This window comes from Podarcis melisellensis (genome assembly GCF_964234715.1).
Source record: "Podarcis melisellensis genome assembly, chromosome: 9".
Lineage (NCBI taxonomy): Eukaryota > Metazoa > Chordata > Lepidosauria > Squamata > Lacertidae > Podarcis > Podarcis melisellensis.
In genome coordinates, this window is record NC_138541.1 from 41,263,598 (window position 1) to 41,289,129 (window position 25,532).

Here is a 25,532-nt window from a genome sequence, read left to right on the forward strand (position 1 = left end):
GGGCTATTGGGTTGTTGTTTTAATTTTTATTATGTATTTTGTGAACCGCCCTGAGACCCCCGGGTATAGGGCGATATACTGTATTAATCAATCAACCAACCAATCAAAATATTTTGAACCGGAAGTCAACAAGAACTGCAATCGCGTGTCACTCTTCCCTTTTTTCTCTACGAACTCGTCATGCAGCAAAGTGGCAGCCCGGAACTACTTTTCCCAGCGTGCATTTCGCCACTCCCGTCGCCCTCAAGTCCGGCGGACAGACTCGTGAATATGGCGCAGCCCTTTCCTGCGGGGCATCCTGGGAATTATAGTTTGTTTGTTTTTTAAGTTTGTTTGTTAATAGGATGTCACTCTGGGAGGTCGCGCCCATTTCCCAACGTGTGTCCTGCCTGCGCAAGTTAACTTCGACGCCAGCGAATTCTGCTCGTGGCTTCTGCAGCTGCTTGAGAACCCGGAGGAGCACGGGGGCCGAGCTGTAAGATCCCCGTGAGACTCCGCAAAGCAAGCGAGGGAGACATAGGAGAGCGTCTGTGGGAGGACCCCCCCCCAAAAAAAAGGCTGGTCGCCCACCCACTCCTTTGGATCGCCAGGAGCCTTCTCGCTAAGCGCCATGCTGCTTCCTGCTTGCAAAGTTTCCCGTCAAGGTAAAGTGCATTTAAATCCTGCTTTCCGGACGTGCCGTGGCGAGTAAGTTTCGCCCTGAATCTCCATAATTTTTTGCACGCTTGTGTTTTGTTTGTCGATAAGCCATCTCTTTCTTTCACGAAGAGCATTGATTCAGGGTCAATGCTCTTGTGCATGCATGTCCAGCACATTAGAAATAAATGTGCATTCAATCCTGGTGTAAGTCATGGCTCCCACCATTAGAAGTGGGAAGTGGAAAATGAAAGCAGTGGTTTTCCTCTGGGGGAGCGTTGTCCCCCTCAGATTGATTCTAGACACGCCTTGCTCCTTGGCTCCTGACGAAATGTGCTTAGGCTCGATGGCAGCTGTCAGGGGATTAAGTAGCAATGCTGTGTTGATTTGTGTCTCTCTGTGTAAGGGAAGGGGGAGCGTCCAACAGCGTAAATGTGCACGGAGCAGCTCTGTGAGTCAGAGGTGTTGTCGGGGTTTGGTTTTGAACCCCACCTGTCAAGCCTAGGAAAAGGCAAGGCTGTGACCTTAGTATGCACAAACAGGGGTCAACAGAATGGGGTTGACAACAAAGCTACAAGAAAGAAGTCGCCTTTTCACGTGGGATTGCTGACCCACACCAGATATTTATTTCTTTCAGAGCTGACCCTGGGTATTTCTCCTCTTTCATCTCCCCCTGCTGGCCAGAAGTAAAATCAGGGTAAAGGTCACCTGTAGGATCTCTTACAAAACAGATCTTGTTTGGACAGAGACCAGTCCTTTTGTGGAAGGGAGACTCTTTAAAAAAGCCCCGCTTATGTATTGGCAATGATTGTTATGAATCCCTTGCAAGAATCTTAAGAACCAGCTTGGAAGGACAGAAATGGAGGCTTGAAATGTTCTTGCTGGTGTTTTTTGGTCTCCGTTTCCTCCACTTTTCTTTCATCTCTACCTGGTAGAAGTCTACCTGAAAATCATAGCCTCTGACTTGAAAGATCTTACTCCAATGAGTGGTTGCTGCTGGTTAAGGAGTAAGAGGATGTGATGGTCAGCCACATAGAGCACATGAGATGAGGGAAAACCGGCTTCCTACCACCTTCAGAAACCTACCACTATCAGTTCTTTAGGCAGCAGTGATGAATGGTCATCTGGATTTTTGCATCATGTGGTAATATAGCAATGATAATAGCTTGCTGCAATTGGCAAGCATAAGAAAAGTAGGACAGAAGTAGAATAGCTTGGTTCTCCTTTACATACTAATAATGTTAAGTGCAAATAATTGTATGTTTTATCTAGAAGTCCTTTATGAAGTAGAAAGCCTAAACGGACTCAGTCCAGTATACCTGAAGGAGCGTCCCCACCCCCATTGTTCTGCCCGGACACTGAGGTCCAGTTCCGAGGGCCTTCTGACGGTTCCCTCGCTGCGAGAAGCCAAGTTACAGGGAACCAGGCAGAGGGCCTTTTTGGTAGTGGAACGCCCTCCCACCAGATGTCAAAGAGAAAAACAACTACAGTACCAGACTTTTAGAAGACATCTGAAGGCAGCCCTGTTTAGGGAAGCTGTTGATGTTTAACAGACTATTGTATTTTAATATTTTGTTAGAAGCTGCCCAGAGTGGCTGGGCAAACCCAGCCAGATGGATGGGGAATAAATAATAATAAATAATAATAATAATAATAATAATAATAATAATATAGCATGGGGGGTTGATGAATTGTTTAAGTATATATTATCAAGGGACTGACTGCTGTCACACATTGCCAGAAAGGCCATATAGCCTGCTTTCAGACAAGTGGCTCCTAGTGTTAATAAGCAATGCTCTTTTACTGTATACTACAAGCGCAATTGATTTTCCACCCTGCTGTAAATGTTGCACTTATTCTGTATGTTCTTCCTGCTATGTTCTGCCTACACAAGTGGATGTGACATAGCTGCAGTGGGTAGAAAATTGGGAAAGACCAGTTCACGTAAATGCTATCTTAGTAAAGTGGCTATTGTTAATAACAAGGAAGGAATGTTTAATCTTTTTAAAAAAATAACTTTGTTGAATTAATAGGTTAAGCACTGTAAAGCCTTCAGTTTAGTTGTATTTAAAACATAGTTTGTAAAGCATTGTAGTGCAAAAATATGGAGTGATAAAATGGTGCCCCTGCAGTAGTTATTATGAATGTGTACTGAGCTGATTCACCTACCCACCATGGTGGTGCACATGTCAAAGTCCTGTCATTTTGAAAGGACAGAAGAGTAGCACCAATAATGTCTACACTGGTGATGATTATTCTACTCATCTGTTCTCTGGGAAAAGTCAGACTCTGTTGAATGAGAAAAGATGGAAGTACAACAGGGAAAGAGCAGGATGATGATGTTGTGTGAGGGCCTCCTAAAAAGTGAGTAAACAGAAGTTTGAAAATTCCATGCTGAACAACTAGGGTGGATTCATCTATAGTCAAACATGACCTTGTATAAGTAGCAGCCCAACTCTTTTGTTATGTCATGCTGTTGATTACAGTGGCAGGAGTTGCTTGCTCAGTTCTCTCTAGTAACCCGGGCTACAAATGTACACACCTCTCATTTAGGAACAGTCACTTCCTGCTCTGCAACTCCAGAGAGTTTCTGTCCAAATTCCTCTTAATTTCATTACATGGCCTAGCTTTTGGTGCTGGCCTTGTACTGTAGCAATCATATCTGAATAGGCACCCAAACTGCAAAGATCTAGGTTGCTAGCAAGCCAGAACAGTAGTTACTTGGTCAAAACTTTAGCCGTTGGGTAAGCTGCCAAAATGGAAAAGACAGAATCAAAAGAGTTCATGGCGAGCTGTCAAAATGGAAAAGACAGAATCAAAAGAGTTCATGGCGAGCTCTCCTGCTTACATAGAAGTGTGTGTTGGTATAGAACTTACCCATGGACTATGAAATTTTGTCTGTGTGTGCACACACACACACACATGCATATAGCTAAGTCACCTGTTGAGTTCATTTGTGAGCATTAAATCAATTTTGAGTTTATTCGTTGTAGACACTGTAAAGCTCATTATGTTTTATAACATATGTTTTTGTAACATATGGATTACAGCAAATATTCAGAGGTGTGGGAAAGCTGTATGGCCATGGTTTTCAACCAATGTTCCTTGGCACCCTGGGGTGCTTTGAATGGTGGTCAGGGGTGTCGTGGGCAACACTAGCCTCTTTCTCTCTTTCCTTCCTTCTCTCCTCTGATGCCCTCTCTGCCTCCTAAAGGCTTGCACAGCTGTTCGTTGCAGCAGCCCTGGCTACAAGCTCCCCAGGCAAATGGTGCCTCTGGGGCTGGCCAGGGGGTGTCGGTTGCCAGGAACCGAGGTGGCCTTGGAGTAAGCAAGCAAGTGGGCGAGGGAGCCCAGCCAGCCAGTCAACCAAGCCTTGCTGTTGGACGAGTCCTAGACCCCTATGGGGCAGTGTGAGGAGGCACTTCTCTTTGAGGCAGGGAGCAGGGCAGCTCAAAGACCAGGGGCTGCAGCAGTGGCTGCCTGGAAGCCTCCCAAGGAGAGAGGAGAGGAGGCTAAGGGAGCACTCCACAAGGAAGGGTGTTCGAAAAAGGGTGAGAGGCTGCCAGCTCTGCAGGCAAGGAGAGATATAACTGGGCTCCTGAGCCACACAGAGGTGCTGCAGAAAGAATGTAGTTGGTCAAGGGGGCTGTGGACTCAAAAAGGTTGAAAACCTCTACTGTAAGGCATCATTGAGATCTGCGGTGATGCCTGGCTTATCTTTGATGATCAACTTTTTAACACTGCACTAGACAACTAAAAGGAGACGGCGGAAACGTAGGATCTGGAACTGATATGGGACCCAACATTAATGTAACTGTTACATCTAAGACTGCTTCTCTGAATGGTATGATATTTATGTAAATCATACAGTGTACAAATAAACGGTCCTAATATAGTAGCAGAATATTTGTGTCCTTGTTGTCCGAGTTACAGAGCTGTAACAAAAATTGAATGCTCAGAACTGTTTTATTTCTTTGCAACAGCACATCGTTGTCTGTATGCCTTGAGGTCAGCAGGAAAAGATTGTCACCTTCCTTTGTGCGCAGCACGATGGGCTTCTTCCACTGTGCCACGTATCACGACCCACTATACTATCCACCCCCGGGACAAAGACAACCGGTGGGAAGGTAAGTGACAAACTTTTAAGTACAATTCATTTTTGTAGCATAACCAGGCTTGTAAATAGCTATTTGCCTAGTCGCCTGTGGGGTAGTTTGTCCTACTCTGGTCCCCACCATGCACTCAGCTTTCAGCTGCGGCTCCCAGAAGCTGTCAGCATGCAACTGCAGCAGCCACATCCCAGGAAGAGCTTCAAGTTGCCGTCTAGCTGTGATGTGGGACAGTGCCAGTAAAAGGTCATTGAAGTGCATCCTAGCAAACCCACAGTTGAAAGATACCTATAAGTTCTATTCCATTTTTTATTTTATTTTTTTAGTCTTGACCCAAAACTTTTTTTTCTCCACTTGTGGCTGCAAGATCAGACTTCAAGAAGGGGAGGGACAGCTGATTTTGACAGCAAGGGCCTAGCCTCCATTTGACTTTCCGGTATATGGCTCTTTGTTAAAGGGATAAGCATGGAGAGATTTGCAGAAGAAGCGGATGTTGTTGTAGTTGGAGCAGGCCCTGCAGGACTCGCTGCAGCTATCCGACTCAAGCAGTTAGCTAGCGAACACGGCAAAGAGATCCGCGTGTGCCTTGTGGAGAAAGCTGCTCAGATCGGTGCGCATACACTTTCTGGAGCTTGCCTTGAGCCACGTGCCTTAAACGAACTTTTCCCAGATTGGAAAGAACGCGGGGTAAGAGCTTTCTACAACTTTTTTCAGTTGTAGCTTAATTCTGTTTAGAATGCATGCTAGTGATTTTAAAGGAAATTACTAAAATAGTTATATATAATATGTTTCCTCGGAATGCTATGAAATAGAAAGTATGTGGGGAAATAATGTGCATTATAAAGATATTTGGTAAAGTATCTTTTGCCAAAGAATAAATAAAATTCTGCCAAATACCTTTATCTGCTAAATCATTTAGCTTGCTGCCTTTAATGATCAGAACCTGCAGTAGAATACAAGTGCCTTTCTTGCACTTCATTCTTTTCTTATTTCTGCTTAATCTGACATCTATTACCATCCCTGAAACTCATAAACATGTCTGCTCCAATTTTATGTGAATCTATAGTGCTAATGGTATTCAAATGTCTTACTAAGGGGGTTGGAAGTTTTGTAAAATATTTCTACTTATTTTTATTTCATTTCTCTTAGGCTCCACTGCATACCTCTGTAACAGAAGACAAATTTGGGATATTAACAAAGAACTCTAGAATCCCAGTTCCTATTCTTCCAGGTACAGTTATTGATGAAGACGAAAAACCTCTATGTGTAAATCTTTTGTTTTGAGCTGGGGTATAAAGTGCTTGTATGAGCTATTCTTTTGCTTAGAAGTATTAAATTTATTACCTGCCCTTCACCGTGTGGTCTCAGGGTGGGTTACAACTGTTTAAAAAACAAAATTAAAAACAACTTGAACCAGCTTACACAGTGCCTCTGCAGTTGGAGTGGTTAACCTGTGGCCCTCCAAATGTTGCTGGAATGGGGCTCCCATTCATCCCTGACAACTGGCTATGCTGGTTGGACCTGATGGGAGTTCAGTAACTTATGGAGGGCCGCAGGTTAGCTACCACTGCTTTATAGTGAAGATATGTCACATCACTTTGTTCCAGTACATGCACTGTAGTTTATAAGTTGTGTTGAGGACAAGCTTGTAAGTCAGTTGATTTGGTGTCTGAGGCAATTAAGAATCTCCTGCACTGAACCTGAGAAAAAATGTTTTGTAAACTATGAGAGACTTTATGTTTACTAAAACATAGACTGAAACATAGGTACAGCAGGCAGACTAGGAAGACGTTTTGTTCAGTGGTAAGATTTGTGAGCACAGGGCTGAGTTAATTAAGTCATAAACTGTAACTTCACCCTGCTAGTAAGCTGATGCGTATGGTAGAATTGTAACTCTGAACTAGTCTTAGTGTTTACTGTTTCGTGAAATGAATTGTGGTGTGTTTCATCCTTTTAACTAGGACTTCCGATGACTAATCATGGGAATTACATAGTTCGTCTAGGGCATTTTGTGAGCTGGCTGGGTGAACAAGCAGAAGCGCTTGGTGTTGAAGTCTACCCAGGCTATGCTGCAGCTGAGGTACTGGCAGAGCTGTTGCCATTCATGTTTGTGTGCATGTGTGAGATTTGTCAAACTTTCATATGACACCTAAGATAGGTTTTCACCTATTAGAATGAACGTATTCAGTTTACACAAATAATCACTACAGTATATTGTTTGCAGATTGATGTAAGAACATAAGAGCCCTCCTGAGCAGAACAAAGGTCTGTCTAATCAAGCATGCTGTCTCCTACGGAGGACAACTTGATGCCTTTTGACAAACTCAGATGCAGGACAGGTGCATCTTGCTGCATCTAATTTGCATCCTTAGGTTTTTGAAAACTTCCAGGATATTCCATGCAGATACTGTACCAGAATGGGCCTTTCCTGCAGTGGCTCCCCATTTGTGGAATGCTCTCCCCAGGGAGGCTCGCCTGGTGCTTTCATTACATATCTTTAGATGCCAAGCAAAAAGGTTTCTCTATAACCAGGGCTGACTAACATTCTATGCCCTTTTAACTGTGCTTGTGGGAGGAGGGTTATTCCATTTTTTCATTATGTATTTTGTGTTCTTTTGTGCTTTTACTGTTGTGAACAGCCCTATGATCCTTGGATGAAGGCTGGTATACAAATTTAATTAATAATAATAAATATATTTATCGGGTGACTACAACTAGGTGCTGTACAAACAATAAAATTGCACAACTCTGTTTGCAGCTTCATGTTCAGAATGTTGAAATAACAGATCTTTATTTGATTTCCTTCCCATAGGTTCTTTTCCATGAAGATGGCAGTGTGAAAGGGATTGCCACAAATGATGTTGGCATCCAAAAGGATGGGGCACCCAAGGTAAATGCTCCTTTACTTTTTTATTAACATCATGCTTTTCACTTGGATGGCTCCTCATAAAAATGGATATTGTAAAACTGCTGCTATATGCTTGGTGGTATGAAGATGGTGTTGGATTTGCAGCTTAATGTAGGCATTTAAGTAAACACAAAGGTAGTATACTCGAAAAATATGGCTCAAAATTCCAGGGTTGAGATGAGCACAGGCATTATTGTATTATTGCCACAGAAGTTGTATAATGGAAGACACTGTTTAAACAGCATTTTGAAGGACATGTGACTATGCAGACATCTCTGCATTCTGCACCCAGAGAGCCAGTAGATTTAAAACCATGCAGAGAAAGAAGCAGAGATGTTATAAATACTTATAAGGGACTCTACATATAATGAAGAAAAATTAAAACACTTCAGTATATTCCTTAAAGTTCTGAGTAGATTAACTTAAAACAGAGATGACTAAAAGAACATGCAAGGAAATAGTGTATGAGGGGGTGGGGGGACTCATTATCAGCCTGGCATCAAGGGTCAATTTATACTGTTTGCTCCAAGTGTGCTTCCTACAATTATAGTGGTGTTTGTAATTGTACGTCTCAGACAGAATGAAGTAAATATGCTGCAGGACACTTGAACTGTTTCCCCTACTAAGTGCTGGGAATGAGCATCACCCTTTAATATTTTAGTATATGCAGCATACACATATACCAGTGTGCACAAGGCAAGCATAAGCTGGCTGCACAAAGTTTAAACTGGCTCTAACTTAAGTAGGAAAAGAACTGCTGATTTACAATCTTTCCTACCAGTTTTCCTTTCTAATGTTTAAAGCAGAATGAGAGTCTGTATTCCCACATCAGGAACTTCCTAGGGTCTAGGTGCCAGTGATGTGTAGAGCTTAGAGGCAAGAGAGCTAACACACACCCTTCCCTATCCAGGCAAGCAATAGACATTGTCACAGTTGAAGGACATATTTCTGCCAGGCAAAAGGATTTAAGTAGGGCATGGAGAAGCACCAGTGAGGGGCATGGCCCGAGGAGACCCCTAACGGCTAGATAGAGAGGCTTGGAGGGGCAGTATTTCGGACAGAGCACTATCCCAGCCCTCCCTCAAGATGCTGGGGATTGAAGCTGGGATCTCTGCATTCAAAGCAGGTGCTTGGAAGATTCTCTGCAACATGGCATAATGAAAACATGTTACACAACTGCTTGCAGCGTATCTCGCCAAACAGACTTCACTTTCAAATACGTATTATGTGTGTAATGATGGTATTTATTATCTTCTGCGGCAGGCTACGTTTGAAAGAGGCTTGGAGCTGCATGCCAAAATCACCGTGTTTGCAGAAGGTTGTCACGGCCATCTTGCAAAGCAGTTGTACAACAAATACAATCTAAGGCAGAACTGCCAACCCCAGACTTACGGCATTGGGCTTAAGGAGGTATCGCTGTATTATTGATCGGTTACAATCCAAGGTTTGCTCTCTGAATCCCACAACACAAGCGTATTTGACATTGTCTCAGGGTACATTTTAAAGCTTTTTCAGAATAGAAATGGTATGAAAATTTGGGAAAGCTTAGCTAATCTTACTGTTAGCTAATGCTTACTGTGTAGTACCTTGATCCGTTCTTTAGTTTGTTAGTTCTAGATCTAAAGGATTACTACAGCCACTTTCCCCACCTTGCAATAACTAATTGTGGCTTTCTTTGGTAGAAGTCACTGTATTCCAATTTTATTCTCAGCATTCTTATTCATGCAAGCTTTTAATTTTAGGACAAACAGATTTCATATGTTAAATAGTTCTGGCTTGTAAACAATGCACAAGTGAAGTGTCTCAATGTTTCTTTTTAAGGTCAACATTTAGCCTTTATGGCTAATTGTCTTTGTCCCTGAATTAAAGGGAGACCCAAGGCACAGCCAAGTTGGAAAGATTTTCCAGGTATTACAGGGCTGCAGGCCCCATCTCTGTATTGTGGCTGTTTTATTTCACTGTTGCAAGCTATCTTGTGTTTAGAACGATGGCTAAAAACTCTGGTTTCCAAAATAGTGTTGGCTACATAAACTGGTCCTGTTGTTCATGGCAGTAGTTCTATCCATCCCAAGCCATTCTAGAAAAGGCATATTATTAGCAGTGCTTTAAATGGTTCTAATGCAAGTAAAATAGAAGCTTAAATATAGAAGCTTAAAAAGAAAGCATACCAAAGATAGAACATGGATATTAATCCAGGTAATTGCTCCTGAGTTACCTGTTCTACACTGCTGATCACTGTCTTAAACCTCTTCACTGAAAACTGTTTTTAATAGGTGTGGGCATGATTTGGGACTTAAGTGAAGAAAAACCTTTCTGCTTCAGATTCAGAAAATTCATTGTAAGCAATCGGTATGTTTTAAAAGAAGTGAGACTACCAATGGGAGTGAATTTCCCACACTCCCAAGGTTAGGTTGAGCCTTTTTGTGAGGCAGGACCTGTCCTGTGAAACTCAGTAGAGGTTTATTTCAAATGACTTTTGAAAACTATTTACACAGGGCTTTATAATATGAATATTACTTTTTAACCAATGAGTATTTATTGATGTCCTTATGGATACTTTTATTGTTTTTATTCTCTTATGTTGTAAAACTGCCATATATATATATATATATATATATATATATATATATATATATATATATATGGTTTATAAATAAATAAACAGTTGTGTCAGGCAGAGGGGTCATAAGTGAAAATAAATTATATTTTCCACCCATTTTTGCCCCACTTACAAAGACCTGCCACTGCAGCATTATTTGACAGCTCATTCACTCAAGCCAATAGGTTATAGATTAAATGTGAAGGTTTCAAAGATGAAGACTTCTATTTGCTTTCAGCACTGAGTCCAATTGTGTAGTATGGAAAGTTACACATAGCAGTTTCACTTTGGTTTAAAGTCTAGTAATGTCTTTGCTGAACTGCATTGCCTGGATTTTCCCCATTTCTAGCTGTGGCTTATTGATGAAAAGAAATGGAAAGCAGGAAGAGTGGAGCACACCGTTGGCTGGCCTTTGGACAGACATACATACGGAGGATCATTTCTTTATCATCTAGATGAGGGTGAACCGCTAGTAGCTTTGGGGTTTGTGGTAAGTATTTTGTACTTGCAGTGAAACTTAACTTTTTGAACATTTTTTGCTTCTGATGTAAGTTTGTTCATGGATGGCACTGAGATATAGAATTCTAATACAGTGGTGCCTCAGGTTACATACGCTTCAGGTTACAGATTCCGCCAACCCAGAAATAGTGCTTCAGGTTAAGAACTTTGCTTCAGGATGAGAACAGGAATCGTGCTCCGGCTGCGCAGCGGCAGCAGGAGACCCCATTAGCTAAAGTGGTGCTTCAGGTTAAGTACAAACCTCTGGAACGAATTAAGTACTTAACCTGAGGTACCACTGTATTAGTGTTGCTTGCATACATCATATCTTTTTAACTTTTACTTGTGATGTTCAGTACGGAAGATTGTCAGTGCTTAACTTCTTCAAGGTTAGCAGGGTTCAAGAACTACTACCTTGAAAACATTTCTCCATGATGTGTGAGGTTTGGTTAGTCCCCAAGTACTGGCCACATGCTTTTCAAATTGGAGCTTTTCTCAGGGGAAGAATATGTATATGAGCTATTATGCCTGTATACAGAATTCTTGAATCACTTATTCACACAAAAGCTGCATGGCCGTACATTTCATAGGGACAAAATTACTTCTTGTAATACTGAAATCCAAAGTAAGCTAAATATATCCAGCGAGTAGCATAATAGGGAAATGAGTGTGTTTGAAGCTTTGTATGCCCTACTAGTAATAGCCTACAGGTTTGTTTGTTTTTTAAAATAAGTATTTTCGCATTATGTCTTATAGATCGGTTTGGATTATCAAAATCCTTACTTGAATCCATTTAAGGAATTTCAGAGGTGGAAGCACCATCCAACTGTACAGCCTACTTTAGAAGGTGGAAAGAGAATCGCCTATGGTGCCCGAGCTCTTAATGAAGGTGGCTTCCAGGTGATGTTTTAGTAATACAAGGTTATTTCCTCAAATGTCTGTTGTGTTTTGTTGTTGTTGTTGTTTTAAAAAAGCTGCCATCTGATAGAAGCAGTCTTAATCAATCATGAATTTAGTTGCTTGACTAAATTTGTATTTGAGAAAAACACTAGTTCTGTGGGGGCAAATGATTTGCTTCTAGATGATAGACAGACCTGTCACATCAGGCATCCTCCTGCAAGAGACAGGAGTGAGCCTCCTTGCATCTGAGATTTTTAAAAGCACTTTGTATTAAACTTTGCTAGCTACCCTATTGACCTGTAATATATTTTTGTTGGTTTGATCTAACCTATCAATACAGCAGCATTAGTAAAGACAAAACGCTTTAGTTGGACTGTTGCTTAATAGTTAATAAATGTCTCTGGTTGTCTTCTTTAAATGTCAAAATAAGAGATATTACAAACTGTCCTGGGAAATGTTGCACCACAGTCTCATCCATGGGTAAGATTAGCCGGCCTCATCCTGGAGCGATAACCCTCAGCATAACTGTACAAATTTTCACAAATAATTTATATCTTGGTTGTGAATTCTATATTCCTGTAATTAAACATACATCTGGTGTGGCTTGGTGCGACATTGAATTGGCAAGGTTTCTGCATGTAAGCCCAATTGAAACATGTTCACAAGAAAACGGCAGTAGAACCCTACTTCTGATCCATAGATTTTATGAAGGGCTAAGCCGAAGTCTCTGTGCATTTGTAACACTAGTTGTGTGGCTGTTCCGATTCAAGGTTTACCTGCATTGTAGGTGATGCTTAAGTTTACTTTTCTCTATACTAAAACCTGCTAGTTTTACAATTGCTGCAGTATTCCAGAGACATCTTTTTAATCTGTATCCATAGCTTTAAAGCATGCTCTACTAAATCTGTCGAATACACCCAGAGAGGAAAGATGTTCTGAATTATTTGATGCAGCCATATCTAGAAAAATGCTAGTGGTTACAATAACCAAACCCTTTTCACCTTTCAGGTATACTAGTTGGCTGTAGAAATCTAGCAGGGGTGTAAAAATGGATTAGAAGTACTCCATGAATGATACTTGCTCTTATTTATAATGCCTCTGATACTTGGATGTCAGGAGTTCCTGTCTCTTGATGTAGCAGTTGAAAAGTTCAGTAGCTTCTTTAAAAGGTTGAGGTTCATAGATGTCATTCTTAGTGCTATGGAGTTAAAATATAACACTTAGAATCCTTCTTCTTTATTGATATCATATTCAGGAACTATATAGATAACAGAAAGAGACAAAATTTGCCTCTGTGGGTAGTGTTCTTGGTTCTCTTTTTATAGGTATTCCCATTTTATGACTATTTTTCTGGACCACTGCATTTGCACTTTAATGCCTTGTTTGAGCTAAAGGTTTCCCTGGTTCAAAGTTAATTTATTTAAAGACGGTGTTCTTTAAACACTGCAAGAGGGAAGCAGAGGCAGTGTAGTTTTGAGTGTCTGGGCTGGCCTTTTAAAAACAGCAACCCTGAAACAACGCTCCTGGCTTCCTTGTGGAGTGGATTGTAATGCTAATGGAGTTTAGAATGGCAAATGTTTTACTGCAGTAGCTCCAGTTGCATCAGACTGAAAAGGAAGAGATAAAGAGTTGGTATTGCTTTTTTTGGGAGATAATACTGATCTGCTTTATAGCATGATTGTTACCAGCAAGACTAGTGATAGCTACATATGAGAAACTTCTGGAGGGTGCAACACTGACTTCAAGGTACAAGAAAAATCTGACAACTAGTTTCGACAGACAAGCTAATAAATAAAACAAAGTCAGCAAAGGGGATGAAAACAAAAGACACATTTTCAGGAGGCTGGTACCCTTTATTATGCACACAGCAGAAGGCGAAAGGTTGGGACAGCCTCACATTATGAATTTTTTGGCTGGTATGAATATATACTGTAATTGATGTTACCACATAACTGGAAATATTATGTTATGAGATATACCTGCTTGGAGTAATCTAGATTTGTATCTCTGAGGGTAGGATTAAATTTTAAAAAAGAAATGGAGAGATGAGTAGATACTGATGTAAAGGTTGAAGTAGTGCTGGGAAATTGGAGACAAGCAGCTGAAACTTCTAGTTTAAGGTAGAAGGATATAGGTCTAGTAGGCTTTGAAGAATTTCAGAAAGAATGAGGAATAGTAATTCTGAAAAACAGTGCATGATGAATCTACAGGCCGAATAGATTATGCCTCAATATATAGATGGTTCTAGCCTCAAATGTAGACATAATGGCTTGGGATATGCAGAAGAGCATGCAAGTATGCTGTAAAGGAGTATGCTTTAATCCGCTTAATGCAATCAAACTTAAAATGTGACTGCTTGATTTAAAAAAACAATATTTCTTATTCTGCATGAATAGTTAATAAATTAATTATTATCTCCGCAGTCCATACCTAAACTCACTTTTCCTGGTGGACTCCTTATTGGCTGTAGTCCAGGTTTCATGAATGTTCCTAAGATTAAAGGCACACACACTGCAATGAAAAGTGGTATGCTGGCTTCAGAAGCCATTTTCAACCAACTAACGAATGAGAATCTCCAATCAAAAACACTGGGTAAGATGGCATGATATGAATGTTTATCACTGATGCTTTCTGATCAATGACAGTTCTAAATATTAAGGAGCTCTTTAAGCCAAGTTAATTGTCACTGGTGTATTGACCTAAAACAGCTTTGTAGAAAGCCCACAATTCAATAGCGTACACTGAGGGTTCATCAGACTTCCTTTTGCACACTTTTCAGACACAGGCCTGCGTTTTCCATGTCTTTTTTTTTGTCCTGACACTTTCCTTGGGAAAACCTTTATTACCACTAAATTGGAAGAAACAGCAATAGGCTTTTCTGCAGGTTGCCATTTGTTCTGATTCAGTGGTAAACAGAGGGTTTCCCCAGGCAAAACAGTGGGATAAAAAAAAAAGCCGCTGGCACAGACCTTGGAAGCATGAAAAACACCATGCAAAAAAAGTCTCCACCTTACTGACTCACCTGTGTCCATCTCTTTATCACCTGTGGATAATGGACCAGTACAATACAAGCCTGCCCTAAAGCCTCATCACCATATTGCAGATATAATGGAAGGAATTTACGAGTGGAGCCTAATTATAATACCTTGCCTAGTCCTGCCAATTGAGTCTCTGCTATGGCATGTCACACCCTTCAGGTATCAAATGACACTGAGTGAGATTAATCTGAAGTTTACATTGGAAATTACAGGCTGAAAATTTATATGTGTATTTGCATTGCTTTTCAACTTTTTTTTTAAAAAAAAATAGTATTTCCACTAAAGTTGCTGTCTAAAATCACTTTTGTTTTCATCTTAAATGCAAGGTGTTTTTTTCTTCATTTTAAACGCAGATTCGCTGTTTTTAAAAAGTTAGCACCTAGTACATGGGAAAAAGCCTATGTTTAGCTTTTAAACGGTTAATCATGTGCCATACAATCCTGTGCATTTAGTCAAAGGTGGATCCCACTGAATTCAATTAGGCTTACCCTCGAGTGTGCACAGAATTGCAACCTCTGTGTTATAATTCTGTAGTGTATAATTTTACTACTTTTAAATAGAAACAAATGTTACTATCCTTCAACAGCCTTCAAACATGTTAATTTTTGGTCTTATTAGTGTAAAACTCAAAGAGTAAACAATGATATATACATACCGTATTCAAAGTTGTCTTCCACTCTGCTTTTTCAGTATCCATTCAGATATAAAATTATTGAAGTATGGCTCTCCCAAGCGATTTATATTTTCTCAAATGTAAACTACTGATTTGTTGCAAAATATAGAAAGCCTGGCTCTTATCAGTAGCACTAGTTATCTCCTTGGAAGTGGAACTGTAATATGCTACTGACTTTCTAAACATTTAATAAACAGTTCCTTGTTTCTAGGAGTTGATGTCCCTGAATATGAAGACAATCTGAAAAAATCCTGGGTATGGAAAGAACTCTATGCAGTCAGGAATATCCGTCCTTCATGCCATGGACCCTTGGGTGTGTATGGTGGAATGATTTACACAGGCATATTTTACTGGATACTAAGAGGAATGGAACCTTGGACCCTAAAGCATCCAGGTAGGTTTCTAAATTGACAGCATCTGGACAGCAGCCATGAGACTTTCCCTTCTTCTTTCCTTTCCTTTTCAGACCACCATGCCCCTAAATCTGTTGGACAGTCCAGTGCTCTGTTGATTTGGGGGATCCACTAGGAACAGACTGCAGAGGGAAGGAGAGGAAGTGTAACTATTGTGCAAGGAAGCTCACTCTTTCCTGTTGAGATCTTTTCCACAAACAGGCCAACACCATAGAAAAGGAGTGGATACCTTGCATCATTTATATGACTCCCCCACGTTCTTTATGGCTCTCAGGATCCCCCAAAATTTGTCTTTTTTTAAGTTATTGAGCACTCCTGAGTGCCCTACAGGACTTTTTTTACCCCTCAAGATATATCCTTTTTTTAAAAAAAGGGGGGGGGGGAGAGATCATGCCTACTCTACCTTCACCACTACCCCCTTTCCAGTTGTGGAACACATCACAGCAGTAGAGGCATTTCCTTCAGAGAAGCAAAGTTACTTAGAAGATGGTACTGATATGCTCCTTTACTAGAGTATGGTGAAACCAATATAATTTAAGTTTTGCTTATATTTAAGTTTTTCCCTCTGCTGATATTTTAGGGACAGATGCAATGCGGCTAAAGCCAGCCAAAGACTGTACACCTATTGAATACCCCAAACCTGATGGAAAAATCAGTTTTGACTTGCTTTCTTCAGTGGCTCTGAGTGGCACGAATCACGAACATGACCAGCCAGCTCATTTGACTCTGAAAGATGATAGTGTTCCTGTCAATCATAACTTAGCTATATATGATGGACCTGAGCAACGATTCTGCCCTGCAGGTACCTAGCACAATTTGTAGTGTGTGGAATTGCAGGTTTGTTTGTTTTCCCCCATTCCTCCACTTTTTGTTGTCCTACATACCATAACTTCACTTATCAGCTTGACCCCTTGGTTTTTGATGGGGGCGTTTTCTGGCTAAATTCTACTGTACTTTTAGAATTAGGTTACTTCTTCCACTAAATTCAATTTTCCTTTTTACAGGAGTTTATGAATATGTTCCTGTGGAAACTGGAGATGGATTGCGGTTACAGATAAATGCTCAGAACTGTGTCCATTGCAAGACATGTGATATTAAAGATCCCAGCCAAAATATTAACTGGGTTGTACCTGAAGGTGGAGGTGGACCAGCTTATAATGGAATGTAGTCTTGATCAAAACTAAAAGAACACCCTAGCTGCAGAACCATACAACTTTGGGTTTGCCACATTTTTCTCAAGAGCTGCTATCAAATGGTCCTCTGTGAGGTTAGCATTCTATTGAATGCTGAACTTGGTAGTACCTGAAGCAGTAAATGCAACTGTCTGCGTGTTCAGATGCAATAGGAAAGTACACTCAAATAAGCCTTGGTCTATCAAAGTGGAACAAGAACAGTTTGAGTACAATCTGGTCTGATTTGCCCAACCTCTCTAGACCTGAACACTAATAATGGATGTGACCCAGAGTAAAATATATGAAAGCTGAAGGCTAAACTTCAGTGGATTTTGATTGTAAAGATTAATCAGACATCAATCATATGTAACACAAGGTACAGAGCACTGCTGGCTAGGGGTTGTTTGATATAACTTGATTTTGTTCAAGTAATAAAGAATGCTCTCCCTATATGATTACAAATTCAGTTTATTTCTTCAACACCATTCTAACAGCATTTGAATCTTCAGTAATGAGAGTTACAAGGGAGGGATAAAAGGGATGGAAATAGCTTGTTGAATTTAAGCCTCTGGTATGTAACCAAACTTTGTTCAAATTCTTTGCACTCGATCGTTCTGAAGTTTTACGAAGTAGTTTTTCATACACTTTTTAGGTTAAAATACTACTACTGTTAAGTGCCTTACCATTTAACTTAATAATGAAAGATGTTTGAAATTATATGCAACCTTAAGAAAAGCCAAGATGTAAACATGTGAAACAGCATCAGTATTAGTGACAGTCAATAACACACTGTCACTGCTACTCATACTAATCCTGCCTTTATCAGTGCACAAGTTAAGGAGAAATTATCTTGACTTAAGCAAACATCTTTGCATAAGCTGCCTTCTCTTTTTCTTTCTCATTCTTTATCTTCTGCTTAACTTTTTGTACTTCCATTTGGATAGCTGTGGAAGTAAACAAACAAAAGGTGGTTAAAATTGCTGTCCTATGCTTTTGCAGGAAACTTTCACACCTTTTTCCGAAAGTAACCTATTTAGAATACAAATTCCCATTCCAAAAATTCATTTTCCACAAAAGAGGGTTGATTTAAGAATAAGCTAGTCAAAACGCAGGAGAGAAAATAGTGTGAATATAGCTTGTGTAACTTAAAAGTCATGCATGTTCATTTCAGAGTACATAACGCCCTCTTCCCTTTTCTCCCCACCCTCAATGGGATACATATACTGGCTCAAGTAGCAAAAAAATGTTTTCAGTCTGCGGTGAAACTAGTGCAGCTTATTCAAAAGGCTACCTAGTCAATGGTATTAAGCAGAATGACACTTTACCTTTGTCTTGAGGTGCTATGCCTTGAGCCTTCTGAAGCTCAGCCTTCAAAGAAAAAGAAAAGAAGTAAGCAATATGTTTATGTATATCTTACTTTAACATTGTATGTCAAACCAAGTACTTGTAATTACCAATGCCTGATCATAATCTTTTGTTCCTTCCCAAGCTTGAGCCCTTCTGTAAAGTGCTTTGGTGTTTGTAGGATCTATGGCCAGAGCCTGCAAAATAATAAGAACAGTATCTCTCATAGTTCTTAAGATTCAGTAAGCAAAACCAGCTACTGCAATAATTTGAGCAGCAGCATCTCGTGAGAAGTTTTTAGCAAGGAAACAAATGATGCAACTCCTTCCTAGGTTTCTTTCAAGCAAAAGCTAGTTCCCCTTATCAGCCTAATTCAAGTCGCTAATCTGATAAGCAACAAAACCTTCCTGTGTGCCCAAGTAATAGAAAACATAAATGGCTGTTTGTTTTCCTCTACACAGTCTTTTGTGGACATTCTGGTATCTATCCATTTAAGTAGCCGCTGAACCATGCTGAACAATCAGTATGAAAGAAGACTGAAAAAGATCTGGACTGTATACCGACACCTTGTGGCTACTCGGATAACCAATTTACATCACCTAGAGATCAATCGCTATTAAGTACCAAACTATTTTAATCACAAAATTACCAAGGATTCAATCAAGCTACACTAAAGCAATTTCTTCTTATAGCCACATACTGAATCTCAGCTTGTGAGGACACACAGAAGAGGGCTCCTATTGATTTTCTTGGGGCATATGTAGGTACATATAACACAATGTAGGTCTGCATAAATTTTGCATGCCTCCCCTATTCGTTATGTTTTTATCTCTTAAGACATGTGTTGGCCTATCTGTGTGTTACTGATCAGTGGCCCAAGCAATACATCCCAACATGCAGATGCTAAACATGAATGCATCAAGGCACATGGCAAGAGCATTTAAATATGACAGAGTTGTGGAACACTAAATTGGGCTTGAAAAATGCCTCAACAGAATTTTATTGTGTAGGACAAAAAGGGAGATAAGGGGGAAATGCTACAGTATTTGAGGGCCAAACAAGAAATGGCAGGTTATTAGTTTTAAAATTTTCATCAATGCTGACCTAATGCAATGAATCCAGAAACTGGACAGATAAGAATTAAGAATGCTTTGCTATGCATATTGTTTTAAATAAAATTGTGTCATAAATTGTTTGTTGGATTCTACTTTATCAATTTTTCTGAGCCAAAATATAAGCAATATACCTTAGTACAGTTTTCAATTGCATCTTGCCACTCCAACAGTTTCAGTCTGCAAGCAGCAATGTTTAGGTAGCAGCTCAATGCTACAGCATTCAACTTTGCTAAATCTTCCTTGTCTACTATAGCTTTAGAAGCTTCAATATACCTGTACAAAATAAAATGACAGAATTTGCATTATTTAATTACCACATGTCTAACTTGCAACACTAGCTAAAGCAGATAAAGGGGGGAATGGTTTATTTATGCTTCTGATCAGTCCCAGAATATCTGGATCATGTTAGTTTCGAATCCCCAATTTCATTACCTTAAAGACTTGCTGTATTTCTTGACTGCCATTGCCCAGTTTTGGGATTTGAAGAAAGTGTTACCTATATTTTTTACATCTTCAGCTATAGACACAACCTGGTGAATCTACCAAAAACAGAGAGAGAGAGAGATGGTATCATTCTGTAATTTGCAAAACATTTCCCTGTTTTTTTAGGAGAAGGCCTGCAAGTTTAGAATCTGGGTAAAACCTCAGTGCGACAGGATTTACAACCAACTATGTAATGACACATTACTTTGTCATAGGTCAGAAAAACACTTTACTATATTGTATCTTTATTCAGTTGGCGTATTAAAAGATTATATAGACTCTGCCTAGTGAAGAGCTTGGATTAAACTCATTTGGCACTTAAATTCTGAATGAGTTGAGATGAAGTGTGGCTTTTGTTCTGTAGTATTTGTTCTTGATACAGGAGCCCATTAGTATTTTGTTGTATGACCAATGCACCCTTTGCTATGTGTGCTGTCTGCAGGCAGTACACTGATATTTTTTACTCCCTTGCCTATGAGTCAGCTGAACATCAGGCCTTGTGAAAACCTGCCCACAGCGCTCTGCAAGACCCAATGGTCAACTGGAGCTTGCAAAGCATCTTGCACATGGTTTTGCAGCCATTGCTGATCGGTGGTGCCTGAGCCAGATCTTCAGCAGCCTCGCTTCTTTTATTACATTTAAATCTCACCTTTCCTACAAGGAGTTCAGAGTGGCATATATTTTTCTCCCTTTCCCCATTTCCCTCACAACAACCTTGTGCTGTCTTAATAAATGCTACTCTGTTTTTGGTAAGAGAGGTTCATTTTCTGTTTCCTTACAACTCCCACTGCATCACTAACATCTTTTCTCGATGAGAAGAGATACTTACATCTTTTAAATCCACATCAGAATCTTCAGGAAAATCTGTGTGAGTATCTCCAGAACCATCCATAGGAGCAAGTCCCCAGTTATCCCCTTCTTTCAGTTCACCACACTCTGCGATGATGCATAACTGTAAAAATAATAAGAGTACATGAAAGGCAACTTTATCTGGGAAAGACAGCTTACTCTGAATTTTCAGAAAACATGCAATATGTGCTATTGATTTCAAGCCATTGTGCAGTTTTCCACCCAATATCATACAATTTGCCGGAATGCCAGTTAAATAATGGGAATTACTAGATACGTGTAACTGTTACAAGAGAAGAGATTTTGCCACAAGTCCCAGCCAAATTCAGCCAACAACCTACCACCCAAGTTTGTATGCACACCTTTGGTTTACCATTCAGTAGCCATCTGAAATCAGCAGGGCTGTTTTTCACACTTAAAACTTGACTCATTTATAATATTGAAAAAGGATTTCTTCTAAAGCTGTTGAAGCTTACCTTAGCAGGTTCTTCCTCCCTTACTTCAACATTTTCTAGTAGCTTTACAACACCCATGCCTTTGATCACTTGGCCAAAGACGACATGTTTCCCATCAAGATGAGGAGTTGGCACAGTTGTGATAAAGAACTGGGAGCCATTAGTGTTGCATCCTGAATTTGCCATGCTGAGCAAACCTGGCTGATCGTGCTATATAAAAAGATACCAGTGTAATTCTGATTAGAATAATTCATGAATGAAGAATCAGAGACATCCTGCTAACAAGACAAAAGGTTACAAGGAAAATGGCTTGCGGTATCTTAATTAACGTAGTGAATGTTTTCACATGATCTTAGCCAAAAGGCAGAGAAGCTGTTCCTGAAGCAGAGACAATGCCAAGCAAGGCTTGTGCCTGTCCAAAGGAAATTATTAAGCTTGAGGGTAATAAATAACCCAGACACTCAACGAACTTAATAATAAAGTTAAATAAGATATTTAAGATAATGTGCAGAATTTAATTTGAAGTATCTTATTCACATTTAACAACTTTTATATTAGATCTCAAGAATTCATATTAAGTAGGAGTCTGAAACATTTCCCTCAAATGAGATACTTGTTAAATGTTAGCTATATTTAAATATACTTCAGCTAGAGTTGACCTTATACAGATAATTACTTAAAATGAATTGTGAAAAAGACTCTATGAATTGAAAGTGGAGACACTATATGTAATTTTATTTGTTTATTTGCTTGTTTGTTACACACAAAAAAGCTTTAATAAAACTTTTTTTAAGGCAAAGTCACATTTCATTATGGTAAAAATAAAAAAAACATTTATAATTCTATCAAGTGACAATTTTAATTATTAAGCCATTACCTTGTAATGGAAGTTTTCATCATCAAATTTTTCACCATATATGCTTTCTCCACCTGTTCCATTTTGATGTGAGAAGTCTCCACCCTGGATCATAAATTTCTTGATAACTGCAATTTGAACACAGAAAGATGAAAGCTAGCATTAGGTTGGACAACATTCCAAAGTCCAACCTAATTACATTTCATGTAATGCATAAATTATAAATCTATAAGCTTAAGTGAACATACCATATTTACTCGAATCTAATGCTCACCAGTTTTGGCCAAATTATGTTGCGAAAATTAAGGCGCACATTAGATTCAATAGCACATTTACATTCACCAGCAAATACTTCTTTTAGTTTCAAGATTCTGAAAATTGAGGTGCGCATTAGACTTGATGGCGCATTAGACTTGAGTAAATATGGTACATTTCTTGAGTACAGGGATTTCTGCATACTAGTATAACCACCAAGAAAACTCCATCCCACATCCCCACACAATAAGCAACACTTGTGTAAGATGTTAAACAGGATGTTATCAGAGCAAGCAAGGTGATGGCAAGGCTATCTTGGTCCAGCAATGGCTGTAGTTGGATAACCAAAAGTAACTGGAAAAAGAACTTCTTGCCACTTAGGCACCCAATGACAGAGCGGGATCAAGGAGCACCTGCATACAACAAACCCGTTTCTTTAGAGGGAGCGCAACTTCATCCACAACAGAGCAAAGAACTGAGCCCACCCACCAACAGTGCCTACTTATTGTCAGGATTCAGCTTCAGTTTGTTGGTTTAATGGTGATGCTCTTTTATGTTGTATTTTTTGTCTGTTTTGTGGTTATTTATTGTTTCATTTATAAATTATACTTCACCATGGAAGTTTTCGTTTAAACAGAAGAGTAGGACACCAAAATAAAGGAAAGGATTTAAAACAAGTATAATCTTCCTTTCAGCTAACCCAAGGAAACAAAAACAAAACAAACTTACTTCTATGAAAGGGGCATCCTTTGTAATGAAGAGGCTTTCCAGTGGCTGGTCCAATACCCTTTTCTCCAGTACACAATGCACGGAAGTTTTCAGCAGTTTTAGGTACAACATCTGCAAACAATTCTAATACGATTCGGCCAGCTGGAATGAAGAGAGGTCCAAAGTTTTATTTTATCATACCAGCATCCTGCATTCTTCATGTATATTTGTATAGCGTACCATTAATTCACCAACGGTATTTTCACAATACCCAAATAACTTCACGGCTAGAAAGTGACTTGAGCATAGGCTTTCCACGAGTCAATAAAACACTCTAGTTACTATGCCAAGATTGTGCAATTCCAGTGACAACCTAGGTAAAGCTCAAATTTATCTTATCTGGCACCCATGCTTGACTGAGTGCCACTATTTATTAATAACATGGGAGAGGCCCATTGTTCACCTTGGGTGCCGCTTGTTGGTGGTGTTACTAGTCTATATGCATACGGTTAGAAAAATCCTAATCAACACAAATTTGATAGTCTGCCTTAGGCCATGTGTTTTGCCTTGACAAGTGCATTGAAGATTATACAGTGCATTTTTAAAATACCAGCTTTTCCCATTCCAAAGTACTTCTGATCAGAATGGGAACACTGATTCTTGATTGCTGCCATTAATTTGAGGCCATGCCTTGTTTCTGAAACCAGATATAGCTGTTATATGCCATGTTATGAATTAATTCAATTCTGCATATGCCCAAGTACTGCACTTTAGGGAGCTCCAACCTCAATGTGATGGGGAAACTCTTACTTTGCACAGAAAGGTAAACAAAAATCACACACCAAAAGGGAAATTTAATAGAAGGGAAGCAACGTTGTCATTCAGATCGTTCACATCTGGGACAGTTCAAGTTGATAGAGGGTGAGACTCTTAATCTCAGGGTTGCGGGTTTGAGTGCCACGTTGGGCAAAAGATTCCTGCAGTGCAGCGGGTTGGAGTAGATGACCCTCATGGTCCCTTCCAACTCTACAATTCTATGGTTCTCTATTAAAGTATCCTGATCTCAGGCTTTCCACTCAGAATAGCTGTTATGTGACCCTTTCCTCAAAAATCAGAATCTGTGCAGGCATGTTATTGGGCGAAATGAAGCGATATATAACACTAGAAAGCGATATATATATTTTTACAATAATTCTGTAGTTCAAGCCAGGAAAAAGAAATTAGTTCTGGAATTTTCTAGCCTGCCTTAGCACTCCTTAAATCTGGAGAGTCGAGGTTGACACAAATACACGCGATAAAGCCGTAAAAGCTTTTCCTCGAACATATCACTCCAGGTTGCTGATGAGGAAATCGCTTGTTCTGAGGGGATTTTTATTTTTTTACTTATTTTATATTTAACATATAAAGCAGGACAGGGCAGGACGTTTTTTCTCGAGTCCTGTTTGTGCAGTGAGGGACTTCGCGGGATTTATTCTAATTTGGGTTTGTTTGTTTTTTAATGATGGGGAAAGCGGACGGAGGGGGGGTCCTTAAGTGGTCCCGTCTCCGCCAACCCGCTTCCCCAATATTTTACTATATATACACCGCGCGCTACAGGCGCGCTCCTCTCCGTGCGGCGACGGCGGCCTGAGGGAGAATTCCCACTCGGGCGAGGGGAAAACGATACAAAAGATCCGGGGGCAGCGCCGCTTCCTCCCGCTGCCCGCCCTGTTGCCTAAGGCAGAGCTTGCAGAACATTGGACAGCGGCGGCGGCGGCTGCAGCAACAGCAGACGGTCCTCCGGCCACCTGCTTGCCGGCCCCCGAAGGGGCCTCGGCTAAGCCGGCCATCTCTCCCTCCCTCCTGCCCCTCAGGCCCCTCAGGAGGCGGCCTCGCGCCCTTCCCGCCGCCGGGGAACCTTCCGCGCGCGCTTTCCGCCGCCTCTTCTCCTCCCCGCCCCCCCCCCCGACCTCTCTGCCATTTCGCCTCTCCCCGCCCGCACCTCGTTCTCCCCCAACGTCCACATCGAGAAACACCCGGGGGTTGCTCGGGCTGGAGGGCTTGCAGGGAGGAGACTCGTGAGACATGCCGGCTGCTGCTGCTGTTGTTGCCGCCTCACGCCGCCGCCTCCTCTGCGGCTCGGCCTTCCGCTGCGGCCTGCAGTGGAGGCTCCGCCTTCCTGCTTCAAATGAGGCGGGGGAAGCGCGCCGGCCGCCCCTCCTTCCCTGTAGCTCAGAGGAGAGCTTCTAGAAGAGCGCATGGCGGCGGAGGTTGCTGCTGCTGCTGCTGGGGACATCGAAGCCCGAGCGTGTTTTGGCACGGTCGTTTTGTTTTGGTTGGCCCTTCCCGTCTTTACTGACTCTCCCGAGTAAATTAAGGGTGTCAGGCCGCGTCGTTGCGAAAGGACAACATTGCGACGAGCTTCGTTTCCAGAGCTGTGTCCTCCTGTCCCTCGCGAACACTTTCGCTGTATATGCACTCTCAAAGAGGACGATATTTCTGCGTTTTAATTTAACCAGTGCCTACGCCACTGGACCTCAGT

The 25,532-nt window shown here is 40.7% G+C and overlaps 2 protein-coding genes across 2 annotated transcripts; one reads left to right on the forward strand and one right to left on the reverse strand.

The window, feature by feature from the left end:
- The first annotated feature begins 228 nt into the window (after positions 1-228).
- Positions 229-17,408, forward strand: ETFDH (electron transfer flavoprotein dehydrogenase). Its single transcript, XM_081926299.1, has 13 exons — positions 229-644; positions 4,620-4,763; positions 5,203-5,432; positions 5,895-5,976; positions 6,707-6,825; positions 7,558-7,635; positions 8,917-9,063; positions 10,602-10,742; positions 11,507-11,650; positions 14,074-14,242; positions 15,573-15,755; positions 16,355-16,576; positions 16,779-17,408. Exons 1-13 carry the CDS (start codon positions 611-613, stop codon positions 16,940-16,942), a joined length of 1,857 nt encoding a protein of 618 aa, XP_081782425.1. The 5' UTR covers positions 229-610; the 3' UTR covers positions 16,943-17,408.
- PPID (peptidylprolyl isomerase D) lies at positions 17,397-25,173 on the reverse strand. The gene is made up of 10 exons (XM_081926300.1): positions 24,993-25,173; positions 23,033-23,173; positions 22,070-22,176; positions 21,214-21,402; positions 20,718-20,840; positions 19,838-19,944; positions 19,537-19,678; positions 18,401-18,487; positions 18,272-18,314; positions 17,397-17,890 (listed from the first exon to the last, which is right to left on the reverse strand). Exons 1-10 carry the CDS (start codon positions 25,075-25,077, stop codon positions 17,802-17,804), a joined length of 1,113 nt encoding a protein of 370 aa, XP_081782426.1. The 5' UTR covers positions 25,078-25,173; the 3' UTR covers positions 17,397-17,801.
- Positions 25,174-25,532: the final 359 nt, after the last annotated feature.

Excerpts from the sequence above, each read along its gene's own strand:
- PPID (XM_081926300.1), bottom strand. The coding sequence starts at position 25,077 with ATGTCTCACGAGTCTCCTCCCTGCAAGCCCTCCAGCCCGAGCAACCCC. Across the intron at positions 20,841-21,213 it reads GGGAGGAAGAACCTGCTAAG|TTATGCATCATCGCAGAGTG; the intron begins GTAAGCTTCAAC and ends TTATTTTTACAG. Across the intron at positions 18,315-18,400 it reads AAGATTATGATCAGGCATTG|GCTGAGCTTCAGAAGGCTCA; the intron begins GTAATTACAAGT and ends TTTTCTTTGAAG.
- ETFDH (XM_081926299.1), top strand. The coding sequence starts at position 611 with ATGCTGCTTCCTGCTTGCAAAGTTTCCCGTCAAG. Across the intron at positions 6,826-7,557 it reads CAGGCTATGCTGCAGCTGAG|GTTCTTTTCCATGAAGATGG; the intron begins GTACTGGCAGAG and ends TCCTTCCCATAG. Across the intron at positions 15,756-16,354 it reads TTGGACCCTAAAGCATCCAG|GGACAGATGCAATGCGGCTA; the intron begins GTAGGTTTCTAA and ends CTGATATTTTAG.